The 19,230-nt window shown below is 43.8% G+C and overlaps 1 protein-coding gene across 6 annotated transcripts in view; it reads right to left on the minus strand.

The window, feature by feature from the left end:
* The window catches only part of Sox5 (SRY-box 5), a 388,682-nt gene that overhangs the window by 66,253 nt on the left and 303,199 nt on the right, over window positions 1-19,230 (minus strand). For 4 of the 6 annotated variants that reach the window (XM_026787920.1, XM_013352816.2, XM_026787921.1 and 1 more), the window contains one exon: window positions 7,825-7,971. The exons of the other annotated variants lie outside the window; for them this stretch is intronic. In XM_026787920.1, coding sequence (XP_026643721.1) covers window positions 7,825-7,971 — 147 coding nt within the window. The remainder of the gene's footprint in view (window positions 1-7,824; window positions 7,972-19,230) is intronic. 6 annotated transcript variants of the gene reach the window in all.

Here is a 19,230-nt window from a genome sequence, read left to right on the forward strand (position 1 = left end):
GGACGGGGTAGTGGGTCCCTGTCATCCCAGGAGTCCAGGCAGAAGTGTAAAGGCCTCGTGCCTGGGTGAGTGTGTACTGGACCAGACATCTTCTCTCCCTCCTTTCATTGGGTCTTCCTGAGCAGAATGTCACGTTTCCTAACAAAGCCTTCTGGGTGGCTCAGTTCTGCCGCTGTCTGCCTTGCACTTAGGGAGTTCTGTTTCTGTGGTTTGGACTCTCGCGTCTCCCTCTATTTAATGACCATATTAATTTATTTTCATTCTGTTATGTGACATTTGAAAGCATTAGTAGTAATCTTTGTTCTGTCGAGAGGAAAGTCAAAAATCTAACAAACGCATAAACATGTATACTCTTTTCCAGTAACTTAAACAATATTAGTTGGCTGCCAACTTAGGACACGTGTGGGAGAAAGGCCGCTGAAACGTTTCTGTTCTGTGAAAAGGGATGTCTAAGCAGCAGGTACACAGACTGGTAAAGAGATCAACGCTGAAGATTCAGAACTTCTTTCTCGAGTGCAACAGTGGCAGCCTGCACTGTCTGAACAGGATGGAAAGGGGTCGATCACCAGCACCTAACGAAGGCCTCATCAACTGTGGAGCATGTGGAACCATTTCAGCTGTCTGCATGTATGTTTTCAGAAGTGGAGACCAGGCGTGAGTCCTCCAGAGGAAGGGCCGACGAGCATGCCCTGCGCACTGTCTCCAGCAGGAAAGACCGGACATCTCTGCTGCGCTGTTCTGTCTGCCTCCTCCTCTACACTCCTCTGTCTGCCCTTCCCCAACTGATGCAGGTATCACCGCCCCACCCTGCCTGCATTCCATGGCTTTGAACATGCTGCTTTTCTGTCGAGACTCTTCTCTAAATACAGCCAGATTGGCAGGACTACCGTCATTGACCAAATACTGCTGAGTGGACTTTTCTCATACTCAATTGCCTTTCTTTCCTGTGGTTTGTGTTATTAAAGAGATGTGACGTGCCTTGCCATGCTGTGTTCGAGACTCAAAGGATTCTAAACAAAATCAGAATACCAGCAGAGCCCAGGTTAAGGGATGCAAAGGGCACTGCATCAGCCGCCCCTGGCTGGTTTCCCTTTACAGTTAAGGCGCAGGTTGTAAGGAGTCTGTCTTTGCTTTATAATTTGTGTTGTTTTCCCACCATGAACATGGCTACTGTCCCTTTTCTTGGTCCTGAGACTATATTGCCGGGTGACCTGTTTGGACATTTATGGCCCTGGAGCTGAGAATGCCTACGGTTAAGCACTGAGCTGCGGGAAGATTCCCTCTGATTGAACACAGATGGAAAGGGAGGGGCAGGACTCCTCCCAGGGGTTAAATGCTAACATTTCATTTAACATGTTCCAGTTCAGTAGCAAGGGACCGCAAAAAAAAAAAGGCTTTATTTAAAATCACAGGGTGATGATGTTTTATCTATCATAAATCTGTCCCACCCAGGAAGTGCTAATAATAAGGGCCATGGTGACAGCTCAGCTCTATGGGGTAACTGAGATGAACGCACCATGCAAGCGTGATGCATCTGACACTCAAAGAACAATCCAGTCGCATACGCTGGAATACAGAGTGAAGGTGGGGAGTGCAGCCGCTTTCTTGCAGAATACACATTTCTCTCAGGGCATGGTCCCCAGGGACTCTGGTATTTAACCAGCTTCCCAGAGAGTGGGTGAAACTGCTGCCCAGCCCCAATGCTGCATCAGTCAGCTGGGGCTGAACTACTCCTCTGCTCTGAAGTTGAAGGAGAGATCGGACGTTCAAAAGTCCCAGGCCCCACAATTCGAAGGTGGTGTCATGGCATTGTTTGACCCTGGTGTGCAGTGATTAGTTACAGCCCCTCCTCTCTGTACAGTGCCTGACTCCCTGATCCAGCAGCCCAAGGCCAACGCTGGCCCCGATGGTGAGTTTGGATGATATGGTTCTGATATACGGATGGACCTGAGAATCAGGAGGAGAGTTTAAGCAGAACAGCACATTCTTGAAAACACTCCGAGGGCCTCTACGTATTCCAAGTAATACTTGCAGAAGAACCCTTACTCCTCAGCCATTCCCACGGCTGTATGAGGCATGAAAGCCAGTCAAGGCCGGGGGCATTACACCGAGCGGTGAGCTTTGAATGTGTCGCCCTGGTAAGACTCCTGTGGTGGCCTTCGCTCTTCCCAGTCCTCCTCAAACTCATGAAATCTCCCGAGGTTGTGAGCTGTACATTTAAAGGATCCTCCTGTCCTATCAGTAAAAACTAGTAAGCTTTAGTAAGAAGAAAGAAAACAGGTTGAGCTTCACAGTCTATGCTTGTGACCCCTGCACTTGGCAGATGCTGGCGGGGGGGACAGGAGTTCGAGGCTTGTCTGGGCCACAAAGCAAGTTTGAGTCCAGCCTGTGTTACTTGAGACCCTGTTTGTTTCGAAAACCAAAACCTACACACACACAAAAAAAAAATTAAACAAGCAAGCAAGTAAACAAACAAAAACCTAGCATGCACACACACACACATTCACACACAAACAAAAACAAATAACTAGAGTAACAGCATCAAATAGTACTCAATGTGACAGCGTATGGTACTGCTGGGTCAGACTTGATTAGGACCGGATACTGTCAGTTCACGTTCATATTTTGCTTTCTCTCCCACTTGGCATTATAAATACCTGTCTCGAGTCACTAAAAATACTGTCATTTTCCAAATGAATCATAACCGGTCTTCAATCAAGATGTCAGCCTCTCAGCTGAGCACTAAATCATCTTGGGAATATGTATATCAGGCTTATGAGTGCTGTACAAACTCATCCCTGAAGATCAGTATATGGGGAGCGTTTACTTCGTAGCCTCCAAGTGTGTGATTGGCACCATTAATAGGATGGTGTCTGATACAAGCCAGTGGCAGTGCAGATACGACCCCCACACGCACACAGCCACCAAGTAAGAAAAGATGACTTCCTTTCTGTGAGGGAGGATCAGATATCCACGAAGCTCTAGCTCTTGCTTCGGCAACTGAAGCGGTATTTACAAGGATATTGCCGCAGCAAGGATCCGATTGTATCTGGTCAGCTGGCCGGGGCCGCTCTGGCTTTGTCAGACAAGCGTTTCTTTCCCTTGTCGTGACTTCCAGGTGCTACTGCTGAGCAAATGGGGCATCCCTGCCAGAAAAGGATTTGAAAAGAACAACAGCAACAGCAACAGAAATCCTGATTTGGACAATCTGTGTGTTCTTGCCATCCACAAAGGCTTGACTGTGGGGAGTGGGGCGGCTGGAGGAGGGTCATGGTGAGGTTAAAAGAAAAGCACCCAGGAATTCTCTGTTGTTGTCGGCTTTTAAAGCTAACTGGTTTTGGTGGCCGCTGGAGATCACACCTTTCCATCAAATACAGAGAGATCTCGAGAATACATGTACAAGTTGCCCCCCAAATTTCCCCAAGAGGTGAAATTTTTACAGTGAAAAAAAAAACCACTTAAAATCTAAAGTTTAGACAGTTAGCCCAACCAATAAAGAGAAGGATTCTTCTGGGGAGAGCCTGGCGGGGATCTACTGGTTATCCAGAAAGGGATTTAAATTAACAATGTGTGCTACTAACAAATGAAACGCTGAACACATCCTATATCAGTTGCTTGGTGGCAGAGTCTAGACCAGAAACAAATTTAAACATTTGTTAAGGCACGCAAACATATTTGCAGCAAGATTCAAATTCCAGCATCATGCAACAGTATGCTAAGCATTCCTCTGTACTGGAAGGCAGAATCTCTAGTACAGGAGTTGGAGATTTCATAGTTTTACTCCTTGTTATTCGCCAGCATTTAGCCATAGAGCTGCACGTAAGCTCGGAGAACATTGGTGAGGAGCTCAGTAAATCTATTTGCCTTTGTTGGTTCATGGAGGAGACGGTTATCAAGTGGGAGCTGCAGGAAAGAATTGACACCTAGGGAAAAGGTAAGAGTCCAAGCTTTTAAAAAGACCCAAAGTGCTGTGGACATGTTGGAACTTGCCCATGGTTTTAATTCACTATTATACGCTGATAGTAGATGAGCCACTGAATACACACACACACACACACACACACACACACACACACACACACACACACACACACACACGGCATGTTACTAATTGAGCCAAGACTTTTCAACGTTGTGCACACACATACACACACACATGTGTACGCAAGCACACAAACACACACACACACACACTATGTTACTAATTAAGCCAAGACTTTGAAACATTGTGCGCACACACACGTTAACTAGTTAAGCCAAGACTTTACAACACTGTACATACACACAGATGCACACACATGTGCGCACACGCACAGAGACACACGCACACACACACAGACACGCGGCATGTTACTAATTGGACTTTACAACTTTAGCCAGCTATACCACTTCAGGCATTGATGAGGACATTCCCTACGCAGTGACATCAAGGACAGGAACGCCAGTGCTCTCAAAGGCAGACTTGGAATAGACCAGACTTCATGTAGAATTTTCTCTGTTACAAAATGCAGTTCCTGCATGCAGCTTTCAGACATGCACTGTGAGTTCTCTAAAGCTTTCTTTATCATTTAATATTATAAACAATTATGTTCCTAGGCAGCAGTTCAAAGCTCAGTGTAGCACTTGTACAACACCCCAGGCAGGTCAGGTGACCTTTCTCCAATCCTGCTCTCTCTGGTGCTGAGGACAGACAAAGTGATACGTCTGTCATACGCCATTACCATTAGAAGAGAATCTTGTTCTTTTATTACAACTGAACTCCGCCGGATCTCTCAGCAGGAATGCTAAGTGAAATCAATGTCTTGGATTTCCAGGCTGAGCTCGGAGGTCGCAGCCTCTCTATCATTTCTCAGCATTATCCTCTCTCGCGCGCGCCCGCACTCCCGGAGCCTCCAACTGGCACACAGCAGATTGAAAACAGCGTGAATCAGAGGACTCATGCTGTACAATTTTACAGTCTTTTGGAGCCCCTCCTTTTGATCCCCCCTTCCCTGTTTTTTTTTTCTTTTTGCAAATTGCAAATAAGTTTTGCTGGTGTCCTCTGGAGTTGGGAGTCAGAGGCAATGGTCCATCCAGGAGGAGGGTAGCTGGTGTAACTCAGAATGCACCCTTCACTTTTGACAGCTGTCCATAGGAGCATTGTTCATCGGTCACCCCTGAAATTGGACATGCAACTCCACTGCTCCAAAGAGTAAATATACTTGTAATGCAAGCCGTCAATTCCCTTTATGCCAAGCAGGTATGCACAAAGCCTTGTACTGTCGTGTGAGAGGGAGACAGGCAAAGAAAGTGGCACCAACGAAAAACACAAACACACAGAAAACATCCCCGAGATACCGGTAGCTGATTGTCTTAAAACAAATATGCTAATAAATGAATGCTCATGAATAAATTAGCTCTGTGGAGTCACAATATCCATCATGCGATGTGCAAACATCATTTCTAAGCTAGAAGAGAACTAGTGGGTTCTGTTTCTGTATTACTAGTGGCAATTTTGAGAGCTACATTCAAATAATGTGACTTGGTGTCACGGCTCTTCTTAACTCCCTGTATTTTTTTGTGAACTATATCAACACCGTCATATTTTGGAATTCTTTCTGACAACCAAAGTAGTGACAGGCAGCATGCTAGAGGACACTGGGCAAGGGACACACATTTTTATTAAATTGTTGCTACTGGAAGAGCTCGGTTAAATCTTTTATATGTGCTCTAAGTGTGGGTGGGAAGAGGAGCACCCACAAAGCTTTATGTGATAGATAAGTCATGAAGGCTGACTTTTAAAAAGTAATTACACTTCAAAGATAAACTATAGCATATATGTTTATTTCCTGTGGCTCGTGGTAACGGAAAGACCCTCTTACTCTTTCCCTCTTGTGAACTGAATAGAGGCATAAAAAACTAAGATCTAGACGAATTTTAACCTTGCTGAAACCACTGCTCTCTTTGGTGTTGAATCCATAGGGTTTCATGAGTACATAAAACCGCTTGGCTTGCTCAGTCCTTTCCCATTCACAACAAAGGAGACTTCAGTGGCCTTGACATTTGCCATTGTTACCTATGGGAACACCCTTGTAGCGAACGCCAGCCAGCCTGCTGATGGATGGACAGATGGATGAATGGCTGGGGACTGAGCAGAGGCAAAGATGGAAGAGGCTGCCTGGCATTTAATGCTTCTTCATTATTTGTATTAAGTGAAAGGGTTGAGAAGATACCAATGATAAAGGGTTCACCCAGAAGTAGGGGGAAATCTACTAATCATATAAAACAGAATCCGACAGTTTACAGTCCCGAGAGCGGGACTCTAATGGAAAGCACTGTCGTCGATAGTAATATGACAGGTAGCACACACAGCAAGGGGAAGAAGCAGAGTCTGTGTGTAGCAAGGACTCCACTGCTGCGTCTTTGTTTTGCTTAAAATGTCTCTGTAACTCTAACCCTTTAAAACAGTTAGCACGGGAGCCATCAGAATACCAGCACTTTAGAAATCACCCTTGGTAACTGTTGTAACTGCCTCGGAGCTTCGACATCTCCCGTGTGTCCAGATGATAAAGAGGAACAAGTCGAGCCCTGAACATCAAGCAAGGAGTGTGTGAGGTCCTCCAAACAGCAGTTGCAACCTGAACGTGGCATATGTCCCCGCCCTGAGGTGCGGCAGTGTGTAGGGTTTTCCCCAGCCACGGTAGCAGCTCCTCGGTCAGGTTAAGCTCATGCACAAATGTGTTCTCTTTCATAGTTGGCCCAGTGGTCCCTTTTCCAGGCTCCACTATGGAGTTAGACAGCAACTAAGCTGATGCTCTGAGCTCCCCTCCCATTCAGGATGAGCCTTCCTCGTTTACTTCATTCCCACACTCTGTGCTTGCTCCACCTGGACACCCCTAAGATATTCTCCTTCATAGAAGGGAAGACAAAAGCATGTTTCTAGACAATTAAGAAAGATGTTTGGTGGAGAAATTATTAGCGGTGTCGATTTTCTGGTTTGTATTTTGTAATAAAGTTAAATATTTGCAGTTATTTTTTTGAATAACCCCGAAACCATTACTCTTTGGCTAGCCACACTCACGTCATAGAAAGCTTAATGTGTTCACACAACAGCACATACGTAAAGTCTGCACATACAAAGACTTTTCCCCCAAGGCGCTCTGCTCTTTTCTAAGAGGCATTCATCTTCAATTCCCCCAGCCTTCCCCCGTGTTCTAAGGAAATGTCTCCAGAGCTCTAAAGCCAGAACCGTGTTTAAATAGTCTCCTAACACTATTATTATCTTCATGTCTTTACATGATAATCTTGGTGGATGGGTGACATATCTAAAATTACAGCTATGCCATTCCCATACTGCATTATAACAGTTATTGATAGTTTTTAAGAAACACTCCATATGTCTCAATTCTCCTCATACTTAATTTTCTATTTCAGTTGTTTATCCCTTGGCAAACGTTCGCATTTCTTGCCAAAGCCGCTCTCCCTAATAAATTCTAATGTACTTTTATCCATATAAGGCTTTGTGGACTTTTTATTGATTAGTCTTTAGATTATAAAGGACAGCTATTGGATTGCTTATAGATATCTGCTTTTAAGGCTATAAACTCACTGGTTCAAAGATGCACACTTCAGATTCTCATAACTATCGATACGTTTGTGGAGTGAATAAGCCAATTATTAGAAATGTAAATTTACACATACAACTGTTGCTCCTTCTAAAAGTCTTACCTCCGTGAACACCCTGAGTTTAGCCCAGTGACTGGAATCTATGAAACCTTCAGCAAACACCACTGAGTGAACAGGAGAAGCCCAAGGAAAGAGAGATGAGCTTGTTGAAGAGGGTACCTTGCTTTTGGGTGGTGGACTGTTTGTGCTCTTGTCTGTGTGAATGCTGGTAGGAGACACGGCAGCACCAAGGTTGCCTTGGGGTAGGCCTAGGAGCTTCCCTCCTGGAGAAACCTGCATTGCGGCTAGCTGGGCAGCATAGAACTGCTACAGAAGAAAAGACAGAGAGAGACTGTCAGTCATAACGCAAACACCCTTCAGAAGCACACAGTCGGGTGCACCATGCTTCCTATGCCTCTTTCTGGTTACACCCAAAATACTGAATGAAAATCTGTAACCATTCTACAACTTAACTTGTCGGGAGAGCAATGGCAGACAACAGGACCCTTTTGGCAATAGCAGGCTCAGGGGCACAGGACAGAAGTAGCCAACACACTCACGCCTTACGGCTGACCGGGAAGGCAAGCATTTGGTAGTATTTGGCCAAGGCCTGTTCACCCTTAAGTTCTTCAGCGGGTGTTACTAAGAAACTAGCTTCACTATAGAGTAACTCTCATAGCTATGTTGGTTCGCTCTTTGACTTACTGAACTGGGCATTTGGAACTATTTTTTTTTCTTCTGAGAATTAACTGTGTGGAAATTGGGAAACATATTGATAAGGAAGGCAGGAGAGGACTCTGGGGGATGATATGTGGTCATTCTACCTACAGTGTTAAAAATTAACAGTTAATTCGCTTCATGCTCTAAACAGACATATCTCAAAAGAACAAAAACAAACAAACAAAACTCTATAGAGCACACACTAATTCTTATTAACAACAAAGAAAAGCTGCTCCAACAAATAAAGAGTTTAAAAGGACATTTCACTTTTATAAGGATATCTTAGGATGCAGTATCCAACCTCAAGAAACACTTTACATTCAAACATGGACATCAAACACAGACACGAACTTCAGACTTATAGTATTCCTTAAGGAATTTGACAGTCTGGATTAGAAAGTCTTGATAGTATGCATGTGTCCTACGTGTCCCAGTGTTCTATTTCGTGTTTGTCTTGAGACCCATAGAGCTGCTTCTATGCAATCCAGTGCGTCTGCAATGACATAATAGGGATGGAGGCCACCAGAGAGAAAAACCACACTATAGTTCTCCCGGAAGAACATTTTCAAAGCAGAAAATGGTTCCCAGAACATGACACATTCTGCTAAGTAGGACCCCACTGTAAATGGCATGCTGTAAGCCAACTGCAGCATTCCACAAAGATACACATGCAACACCTGCAGTTCTGCATTCTATGACCCAAATGCCAGCAGAAGAGTTGCCTTGGTGACAGAGGCTACAGCTTATTTACGTGTGAAGTAAGATGCACGGAGAGAAAGCAGGGACTTCTGTATTTCGATCATCAGTACTGATCGCCCATCACAATTTTATATTGGAATAATAAAGACATTTCTGATTTCAACCACTGAAAAAGATTCCATCCCTAAGTCTTAGGTTACATAAAGAGTAAAATAATAATTTGCTTTGTAGCTAAAGACTTGAGAGTTTATGGTTATTTCTTTGAATTCATAATTGATATATTTCTCCTGATGGTGGTGAAAACTTCTCCGTTATTTCCTAGGATTTGAAAAATTGATTTTTTTCTGCCATCATTTTGAGCTGTTTATGAGGTTATTTATAGTGTAACTGTGTCCTCAGGACACAGCTTAGTAAATTACACACATGCCTAGTAGAATACACAGACCCGTGAATTTGAAAAACACCCACATTTTCAGTCTAGTCACAGAACAATGCTAGATTCTGTAACTTTTGTGTAGCATTGCATGTTGTGTCCTTGAAAAGAATTACATCAGTTGTTACTACTAGAGAGGTATGTCTTCAGAAAACACATTTCTGGTTTCAGTATGCAATAAAAATGAGATTTTACCAATTAATATAAGTGACATGGGACATCTAGTCATCTGTATGTAAATACCAAAATGTTTTAAAAAAACCTTGGTGATTTAAAATTCAGTATTGACCCTTAAAGAATTTATCACTATACTTTTTAATCTATCTTCTATCTGTCTATCTATCTATCTATCTATCTATCTATCTATCTATCTATCTATCTATCTATCATGCTATGGTGTTAGACATTTAAATAACTTGATCAATTATTCCTAAGGTGAGTCAATGATTATTGGTCACTATAGGCACATTTGCAACTTTCAAAAAATAAAAACAAAATTACAGGACCTATATTTAAAGGTAAAAGAATACAATCATTGTATTGCTTTTGAAGGTTGGAGGTGTCACATGCTCAACATTAAAAAAAGCTCACACCCTTCCCTCATTTCCTACCAGCATTTGATCTCACCATTTTAAAAAAAAAATGGGTTTATCAGGGTTCAAATATCCACAGACATGCTTTTGAATTCAAATTGAAAAAGTTGTCCAAAGTCAGATGGCTTACAGCGGGAGGGAATATTCAAATCCCCTTCCCCCACAGTTCTGGCAGAAGAGACAATGGCCCTTGAAGGAGCTGAAAGAATTCTAAGTAGGAGCTTTGGGATAATTTCATAAAGAATCTGGAGCTGTGTGAAGGAGCAAAGGCATACTTGCAAAAAAACAAAAACAAAAACAAAAAAACAAAAAAAAACAGGGACCTGTGGATGCCAGAAAGATAGAAAGATAGGCAGACTATAACCGATTTTATGAGTGTTTCCTTAAAAATCTTGTCTTGTTGGAGCTTGAAAGAGGAGAGGAGGGAATTGAAATTAAGAAGTTAATAGTTTAATCCTAAATTTTCTTAATGATCTGTAAAAAGGGCTTTAAAAATTTCCACCATTAGTTTCAAGATAAGAGTGGACTGGGTCAGTTGGTCACTGTTCACCTTCGATTCCGGCACTCGGGAGGCAGAGGCAGGCGATCTCTGAGTTTGAGGTCAGCCTGGTCTACAGAACAAGTTCCAGGACAGCTAGCACTACACAGAGAAACTGTCTCAAAAAAAAAAAAAAGCTGGGAGGTGGTGGCACACGCCTTTAATCCCAGCACTCGGGAGGCAGAGGCAGGCGGATCTCTGTGAGTTCGAGGCCAGCCTGGTCTACAAGAGCTAGTTCCAGGACAGGCTCCAAAACCACAGAGAAACCCTGTCTCAAAAAACCAAAAAAAAAAAAAAAAAAAAAAAAAAAATAGAAAGAAAAGGGAAAAGAAAAGAGAAATTCAAAACAAAAAGAGTGAAGTGTCTCTGTAAAGTTCAAGTTAAAACACTAGTTTAGTCCTGTTAAACCAGCAAGGTGAGAAAAGTGAGATTAGGCGTCCGGCTTGACCATCTCAGTAAGTTTACACACTCTCTCAGTCTTTGATGTTTAGAAGATCGTAGCAGTAGCCACAGAAATACCATTACCATCCTATAACTCATTTTACCTGCGACGCTGGAAAGAAAAATGCAGAGCTGGGTGTCACCTCCAAAGTCTAACTCTGTAGTTTAAATAACTGTTGGAGGACAGGAATGTGCTCCCTATTGGAAGGAGCCCCCCCAATATGGCAGGCACAGAGAAGGACAGCAAAGCCAGTGACCTACTGAGTGGACACCCTGAGAAGCAAGCAGCACCGGGTATAAAGGCTCAGTCTTCCTGTGGACGCTCGTAAAATACGGGCACGAGAATTTACCCTGAAAATCCAGGTATGGGAAAGGCAGAGAAAAACGTGAGTGAGGGTTAACTAGAAAAAAGACAAGGCTGGAGGATCTGTTGTGGGGGTCATCAGAATTTAGAGGTGACACTTCTGAGGCTAAGAAGCTGACCCGGCATCACTAATGCGAAAATTAACAAGAGAAAATAATACACATGTCATAGCAGAGTGGGCACAAAACGTAATTTGCCTAAGTCTTTCTTTTTATAATATAATATGCAATTGTCGCATGTTTGTGTATAGTAATCATGGTGAGACAAAGTTTATTAACACTCGCGTTCTGAAAAGGCAAGTCAGACCAAGAGGCTGTCTCATAATCCTGCATTGTGATGGCAAAATGCTGATGAGTTCATCTCACAGGGATTTACTCAAGAGGGCAAACTCTCCCTCCCTCCTCCCCCACCACCCTCTCCAGCCATCTTTCTCCCTCCACCCTCTTCCCCTTTTTCTCCTTCTCTCCCTCTTCCTTTTTTTCTTCCTACAGCATTGGTACTGGAACCTGGGGTGGGGTTACACACACGCTAGGCCTGAGCACAGGTTCATCCCCAGGTGCTTTAACGGGTCTGAAGAAGGCAATGGCCGCTCCACACAACCGCTGAACTGTATCCACCCTGGCCAGCCAAACCTAATCCCCATTTTGTTATGCTTACTGGCTTGTGTACACAGAAGCAAGCGGGGTCAAGCGGTAGGTTGACAGGTCCACTTATTGGCATTTGAGTTTCCTGCCAAATTCTAGCAATCCAGTGCTAGATCAGAACTTGGTGAGGATGATAAAGACAGATATTTTCACCTCTACTAATTAGCTTGGTATTTTGGGTAAGACGAGTGTTCAACACTTTTGGACAACCTAGTTTTTCTCCCATGGTTATACACAATACGTGTTTACAACCTTTTAAGAGGACGTTCAGGTCAGAAATGCTAGTGCTCATCACTAACAACAATGATTTAAATTCTAAGCTGTATTATCATCCCCATTTTATAGGAACTTCTCGCCACTTCTCCCTAATAGCATATTTTCCTCAAATTGCTCACAACACAGCTTCTCCCATTGGCTACAGCCTGGTGTCTAGTTGCCATCTGGAGTATCAGGATTTGAAACACTCGGGTCTGACAAAAATAACTATCAGGATTTGATGTCTCATACCTATTCAGTGACTAGTGAACCCCACAAAGGAGGGCATAGGCCTTTGTCTCCACCGCCACCTCAAAATAGCAAATGCAAGTTGCATAGACCCAAAGGCAAGGGCTCTGTGTAATGACGCCATTGCCTCTTAACCAACATGGGTTTCTTGTACATCCTTAGTCACACTGTTATGTATCTAGGCAATCTGGATGGAGGTAAAGGAGATAGTGAGGACCCTGCATTTAGTTAGTCATTTCCCAAGAGCAGGCAGCACAAGCTAGTGTGTGCTTCGATGCAACTCCTTCCTCTCTCCAGGCATGGATAAGGGATGAAGGTGGAGTCACATAAAGTAGCGCATGCTTCTAAGCAACCTTCCTCTCCTCCAGGCATGGATGAAGAGGGGCCCTGTGAAGCGCCTGTTCTCTACCTTCCCTTCATTTTCCTTTGTCTATGCATGTCTCCTCCACATTCAACATCACACTGCACAGGAAACACGCGTGTTTCTTTGCGGGGAGTGGACTTCTCAAATGCCGTCTGTAAAGATCAGCGGCTCTGGAAGGCACTCAGGAACTCTGCCGTGACTGTGAAATGACTGGTGAGCCCAAGATTGCTAGAGCACTGAGAGCTTTTTTGAATATTATAAGTGCTTTTATACAATTATTTTAGTAACTCTGTGTGCACGTGTGTGGTTGCGGAAGGGCATGTGCGTGTGAGTGTGGTACCACAGCCATGGAAGAGGGCTTCAGAGTCCCTGGAGATGGACAGAGCCACAGCTGGTTGCAAGCTGCCTAACTCGGGAGCTGAGAATACAGGTCAGGAGCTTGGTAGGAGCAGGATGTGTTGAGCCACCTCCCAAGCCCCCAACAATGGCCTTTCAAAGCAGAATCCTGTTCTCTGAGTGATATTTTCCCCAAACACCAGTATTTAGGAGAATGAAAGAAGTATGCTAAACGTGAATATAAGCGAATTTCTCAAATTTTCCTGTTTATTCAGGTGGGAGCAAAGAGGTTGCTTTTGTTCTCCCTGAGGGGTTAAGCAGGTACAAGGATGAAGTTGTCATCCTGCGTGGGCCTCGACGAGTAGTCATAATCATCTCTCCAGATAAATTACTACTCATCAAAAAAATCAAAAATAAGAAAACATACAGACTTAAATTTTCAAAACTAAAATAGAAATAAAGTATTTCTGACACTGTCTTCCAAGTCAAGTATGTGTACAGAAATGGGAAATTTTGATTTCTTTTAAAAAATGATGTCAAGACATAAGGACACACACACACACATAAACACCGATTAAGTTAATGCACACACATGCGCAGTCATGGACACATACACACATACCTTGTACATGGTAACGTTTCTAAGGTAGATACTCAGGACAGAGATGACAGTGTCTCCATGTATTATCTGTGATGAGTGTTTCTGAATGGATTCGTACCCAGTGTAAAGGAAACCTGGAGAGATGCACTAACTTAAGTGTGATCTAGAAGGGAAATTTTCACTTCTCCTTTCCTTCCTTCCCTTAAGTGGAGGGATGTGGAACGGCATGGTGAACAGAAACAAAAAACCGAAAGCAATTAAGTGTCCAGAAGCGTTATCTTTATGGCTTAATCTGCTTCTTAATGTAACTTAAATGTAGAATTTAAAGAGAAACTAATGTACTGGAGAAAAATCTTTCAAAACATGCCAGCAGGTTTCGATGGGGATGAATGTGCTTCCTGCATCATTGTTTGCCATGCGTCCTCGGAAAATTATCAGCGCAGCTTGGATGGGGGCGTGGGCTTCCCCTGACAGTGGCAGCATTACCTTATTTAATACGTGCATTATGTATAAAACAGCATCGGCCAGAGTCCCAGTAGAGAGCCACACGGAGTGAGTGAATACGCTTATGATGTATGTGTCCCTACAGACTGGCTGATAAACTATCTACTCTCCCTTCCTGGCGAATTCAAGAGCACAAGAGACACCAAATCCCCCACACATTGGGGATCCTCCATTACCCCCCCCCCCTAAATTAAGAGGTGGGGAAATCGTTCAGAGACTAAGAGCACTGGCTGCTGTTTGAGAGGACCCGAGTTTGATTCCTAGCACCCATGGGAAGAGACTCACAGTCACCCATAGTTCCAGAAGCGGGGATTTGGACTACTTCTGGTCTATCAGGGCACCCCTCATACATGTGCCCCCCCCATCATATAATTTAATAGATAAATCTTGATATGAGACTCAAAGAGCTCCACGGGGTTGGTAATGGTGGGAGGAAGCGGGAAGTTTGCACTTTGATGGTAAGAATATTAAATGACCTTTCCCAGTGTTGAAACTGTATCTACTCCCTGGCACAGAAAGCAAAGTTAGTGAGTGACTTGGAAGTCCTTAGTTGTTTATGAAAAATACCTGAAAATGGGATTTTATAAAATAAATCACACATCTAAAACCATATTATAAACAGAGTTGGCCTCAGTTGTTTATGAAGAAATACCTGAAAATGGGATTTTATAAAAAAAAATCACACATCTAAAACCATATTATAAACAGAGTTGGCCTCAATAGTCCAAGGTGGAAATGACCCCAAATCTTCTCATGGGTAAATGGTTTAAAGAAAGTGGGGGAAAGCTAAGGAAGGGGATATTACTCAGCAGGTGATGGTGCATCTGAACCTTGAGGAGCTTGGCTTTGCCGAGGGAGTACAGCGGAGGAAATGGAAGAGAGGCTGTGTGATACCGCTCACACAAAGTGCTGGGAAAGAGCTAAGTTATCAATACAAAGATGGTTGGAAGTGTCCAGGGTCAGGGAGGGAGGGAGGGGTGTGAGCAGCTCCTTCAGTGGGGAGCTTTAATTTGGGGATTTGAACAAGCTTTGTGAGGGACACTGGTGACGATGACGAACCAAGGTCAATGTGAATCAAACAGAGCATGGCAAATTTACTTGTATATATCTTACACACACACACACACACACACACACACACACACAGAGGCCAGATTATTGCTATCCTTGTCACTCCATATTAAAATACCCTGTGCTAATTATCTTCATTGTCACTAAGGGTAAAATAAATAAACAATAAATAAAGTCTGACATAATCAACCTGGGGGGAGATGGATTTACTGAGTTGTGGTTTCAGAAGGTTTAGGGCATGACTGCTCAGCTCACAAAGGGGCAGAGCATCAGAGTAGGGGACACACAAAGGGGAACAGGAAACAGGAAGTGAGGGAAAACACAGGTAGAGGTCCAGGGGCAGAGACAGCTCTCTTGCCTTGGCCGCCACCGGCAACCATTTCCTCAAAGTAGGTCCCTCCTCATTCACCACTTCTCAAAAAGGCTCTCATTTTGCCACCTATCAAGGGACCAATCCATTGGTATGGCCATGATCTCTTATCTCTCGAAACGATCCCTGGACACAGCAACACACGGTTTATTAACCCCCTAGACATCTCTCTATCCAGTCAAGTCAAGAATCAAGGTTCAATGCCCTGGTGTGGAGCTACCTGGACCCTTCTCTTCTTGTCCTCAGCATCTTTCTGTAGAAGACAGGAGGCTCCTGATCAGAATGGCTGCACACCTTTACTGACAGGGACTGACTTGAGAGAGCCAGGAACTGACAATCTACAAACCTCCTCAGCCCACTACTCCATAATGAAGTCAGAAGGCTTCCATCTCACAAAAACCCACTGGTTTACACTTCCCCTGATGCATCAGGATATGTAAATAAACCTTGAACATGGTTCTATATGCAGTAGAATACATCCCTTGAGCTAGGCCAGCGTGGAGTCAACCACTTCTGCAGTCAGAAGAAACAAGTTAGAGAGGTTTGGCTTCTTTCACTTAGCGCTGTGCCTTTGGAGCCTCTGCCCGCTTGATGAGCGTTGGCCCGGCTGAGCCGATTCTTCCGCTTGATAAATCACTGTACACCATGTTTGTCCACTCAGCCACTCGATAGACACTTGGAGTTTTGTTTCCTATTTTTAGGCTGTTATGAATAATCCTGCCGTGGACATTCCAGTGCCAGCCTTTGTGTGTTTTTATTACTCTGGGCTACCCGGTTTCTAACAGTGGATTTGCTTAGTCATATGAACATGAGTCACACAAGTCCATGTTTACTTTGAAAGCCATTTCTTTTCCACAGGGGCTGAACGCCTTTGCAGCCCTTTTGCAACGTCTGAATTTTTCAGTTACCCTACATCTTCATCGGGACTTAGCATTGGCTGTGTTTTTAAAACTGTATTATTTTTTCTGTTTACATGTACTAGTGCTTGCCTGCATGTATGTACAGGCGTCACATCTGTGTCGTTCCCTCAAGGCCAGAAGTGGGTGTTGAATATCCTGGAACTGGAGTCACAAGTAGTCTTAGTGGCTGAACCGTCTCTCCAGATCCTTGCCTATCTTCCTAAGGATAATTATTCTAGCAAGGGTCATTGCCTGGCACTCTCTTGTTTTCTATGGAAAAATTACATATTGAAATCTTTTCCTTTTGGAAAAGCTTGGGCTATCACGTTGTTGAGTTAAAAGAAAGCTTTATACATTGGACTTTTCTTTTAAAGAGTAAGATGTGCTAGAGAAATGGTCTAAGAGTCTGGTTTCAGAGAAGGGCATGGCTATCATTGAAAAATCATACATAGTGTGGCCGTAGAATAATAAAATATTCCTTCTAATGTATATCATATGATACAGTAATCATCAGAGTAACTAAAGTTTCTAAGGAGAAACTCGGAATGTAGACATGGGATCTTTTGAACTGTGGGACAGTTCCTAGGGAAAATCATAGATGGGAGAAACATTCAGTTGAAATGGCAAGCTCAGGACGTATAGGAGACTTTTCCATGGAGTGGAGGGATGTAGCCATTGTGGTGATACGGTGTCACTAGGGATGCTGGAGTAAAGTTTAGCATCAGGTCATGCAAGGGGGGAACCAGATCAGGTGAACAGACCACCATCCTTCCCCTCCCAATGACATCTCCTCTCAGGCTCTACAATAGCTAGCCTTCCCACCATCCTTCCCCGCAGGTGAACGGACCAGACAGGAGGCCAGGTTGTTAGCAGATCAAGCCATGAGGGAGAGAGAGGGTACCAAGTTCTTAATGGAGACCTTCCCTCAGCAGCAGGTGAGCCACGGCTCTGTATGTCTGAAGGGAGAAGCTTGCTTCTTATGATTCAAAAAGGAAAACATATTATCATGACTCACTCCTAAAACAAAACAAAACAAGCAAACAAAAAAAACCCACCACACCTGGCTGGCAATGTCTTGTAAAAGCTGAGCTGCTGCAGAGGTCCTATCTGCCTAAAGTGTGGTTTTATATTAAGAAGTTTCTATGAACCTGGATGTGTTGGCACCAAACAGGCTGAGGCGAATAGATCTGCCTGGTGAAACCGTATCCCGAACATAAGAAAAAATGATGCTTGTGAATTCACGAATAAAAACCATAAGTCACATTATTTATATAAAGCTGCCTCACTAAATGTTAGCAATACATATCCAAATGTTGTTATTCTATTCAGTTTTATGAGCTGTGAGAGCTGGGTGGAATAGGGAGGCACCGAGGAAGGGTGGACTGTTGCGTGGGTGTGCAAATGGCATCCTACTAAAGATGCCTCTGGACTTCCGCAAGCCATCGGACCGCTTATAGGCAAGAGGATGTCACTCCCTCTCGCTCGCTCTCGCTGCAGGCGAGGAGCTGATAAACTACTGCCTCAGAGGTGCGGTCCCTTTAAGGGCTGCGCTCTTCATCTTATCACACACTAATAAATCTCAAACAGCTAGGAGAAAACTCATTTTGACTTTTATAATTGAAACCGTTCCTTAAGGAACTAGACAAACTTCTGTAAGAGTCGCACTAGGAAATGCCACCTGATCTTTGCGCATCCCCTCCCTTCCCGGTGCTCTGCGCCACAAGCCATCTTCAGGTTCCGTGCATAGCCCATTACAATATGTTCTAACATCTGCCTCCCCGTATGATGCACGACCTATCCAACTGACCCTTTTTCTGCTGCTCCAGACTTCTGCTCGCTGCTGACTGAGAACAAGAGCTCTGTCTCCATCCCCGAGGTCACAGACCAGTAAATACATCTCCATTTGGCAAGGTAGAAAGGATGCTGGCCAGGGGCTCTTCGTATCTCTATATATCACTGATGGTACTTCATCTTTAATTAGTTTAATTTTGTGGGAAATGTCACTGAAATTCTCTTAAAGCAACACAAAAAAAAAATGAAGAGAAAAATACTTTCTCACTGGAAGAAAATAATCTGTGGCTCTCAGATATTCATAATTTGATATAAGCAAGCGGGGGATTATCAGACAGACTGTGGACACAATGCTTCTGTTCGGCCAAGTTCATGACCATCGCTCATTTTTCCCAGCAGACGGTGGGCGGGTGGCAGATATCAAATGACAGACATGCCATTCCAACAAAATGTAAGAACATCAGTGGCCTTTTATATCAAACCAGACTGTATATTATTTTATATAACATGAGAACACACTTTTAGAATGTGTTCTGGCTGCATGCTGGAACACTCATGCAGAACTGCTGGAACATTCAAACAGGACTGCTGGAGCATACATGCAGGAGTCCTGGAGCACACATGCAGGACTGCTGGGGCATGCATGCAGGACTGCTGGAGTACGCATGCAGGACTGCCGGGGCACGCATGCAGGACTGCCGGGGCACGCATGCA

This window comes from Microtus ochrogaster (assembly GCF_000317375.1).
Source record: "Microtus ochrogaster isolate Prairie Vole_2 chromosome 14 unlocalized genomic scaffold, MicOch1.0 chr14_random_2, whole genome shotgun sequence".
NCBI lineage: Eukaryota > Metazoa > Chordata > Mammalia > Rodentia > Cricetidae > Microtus > Microtus ochrogaster.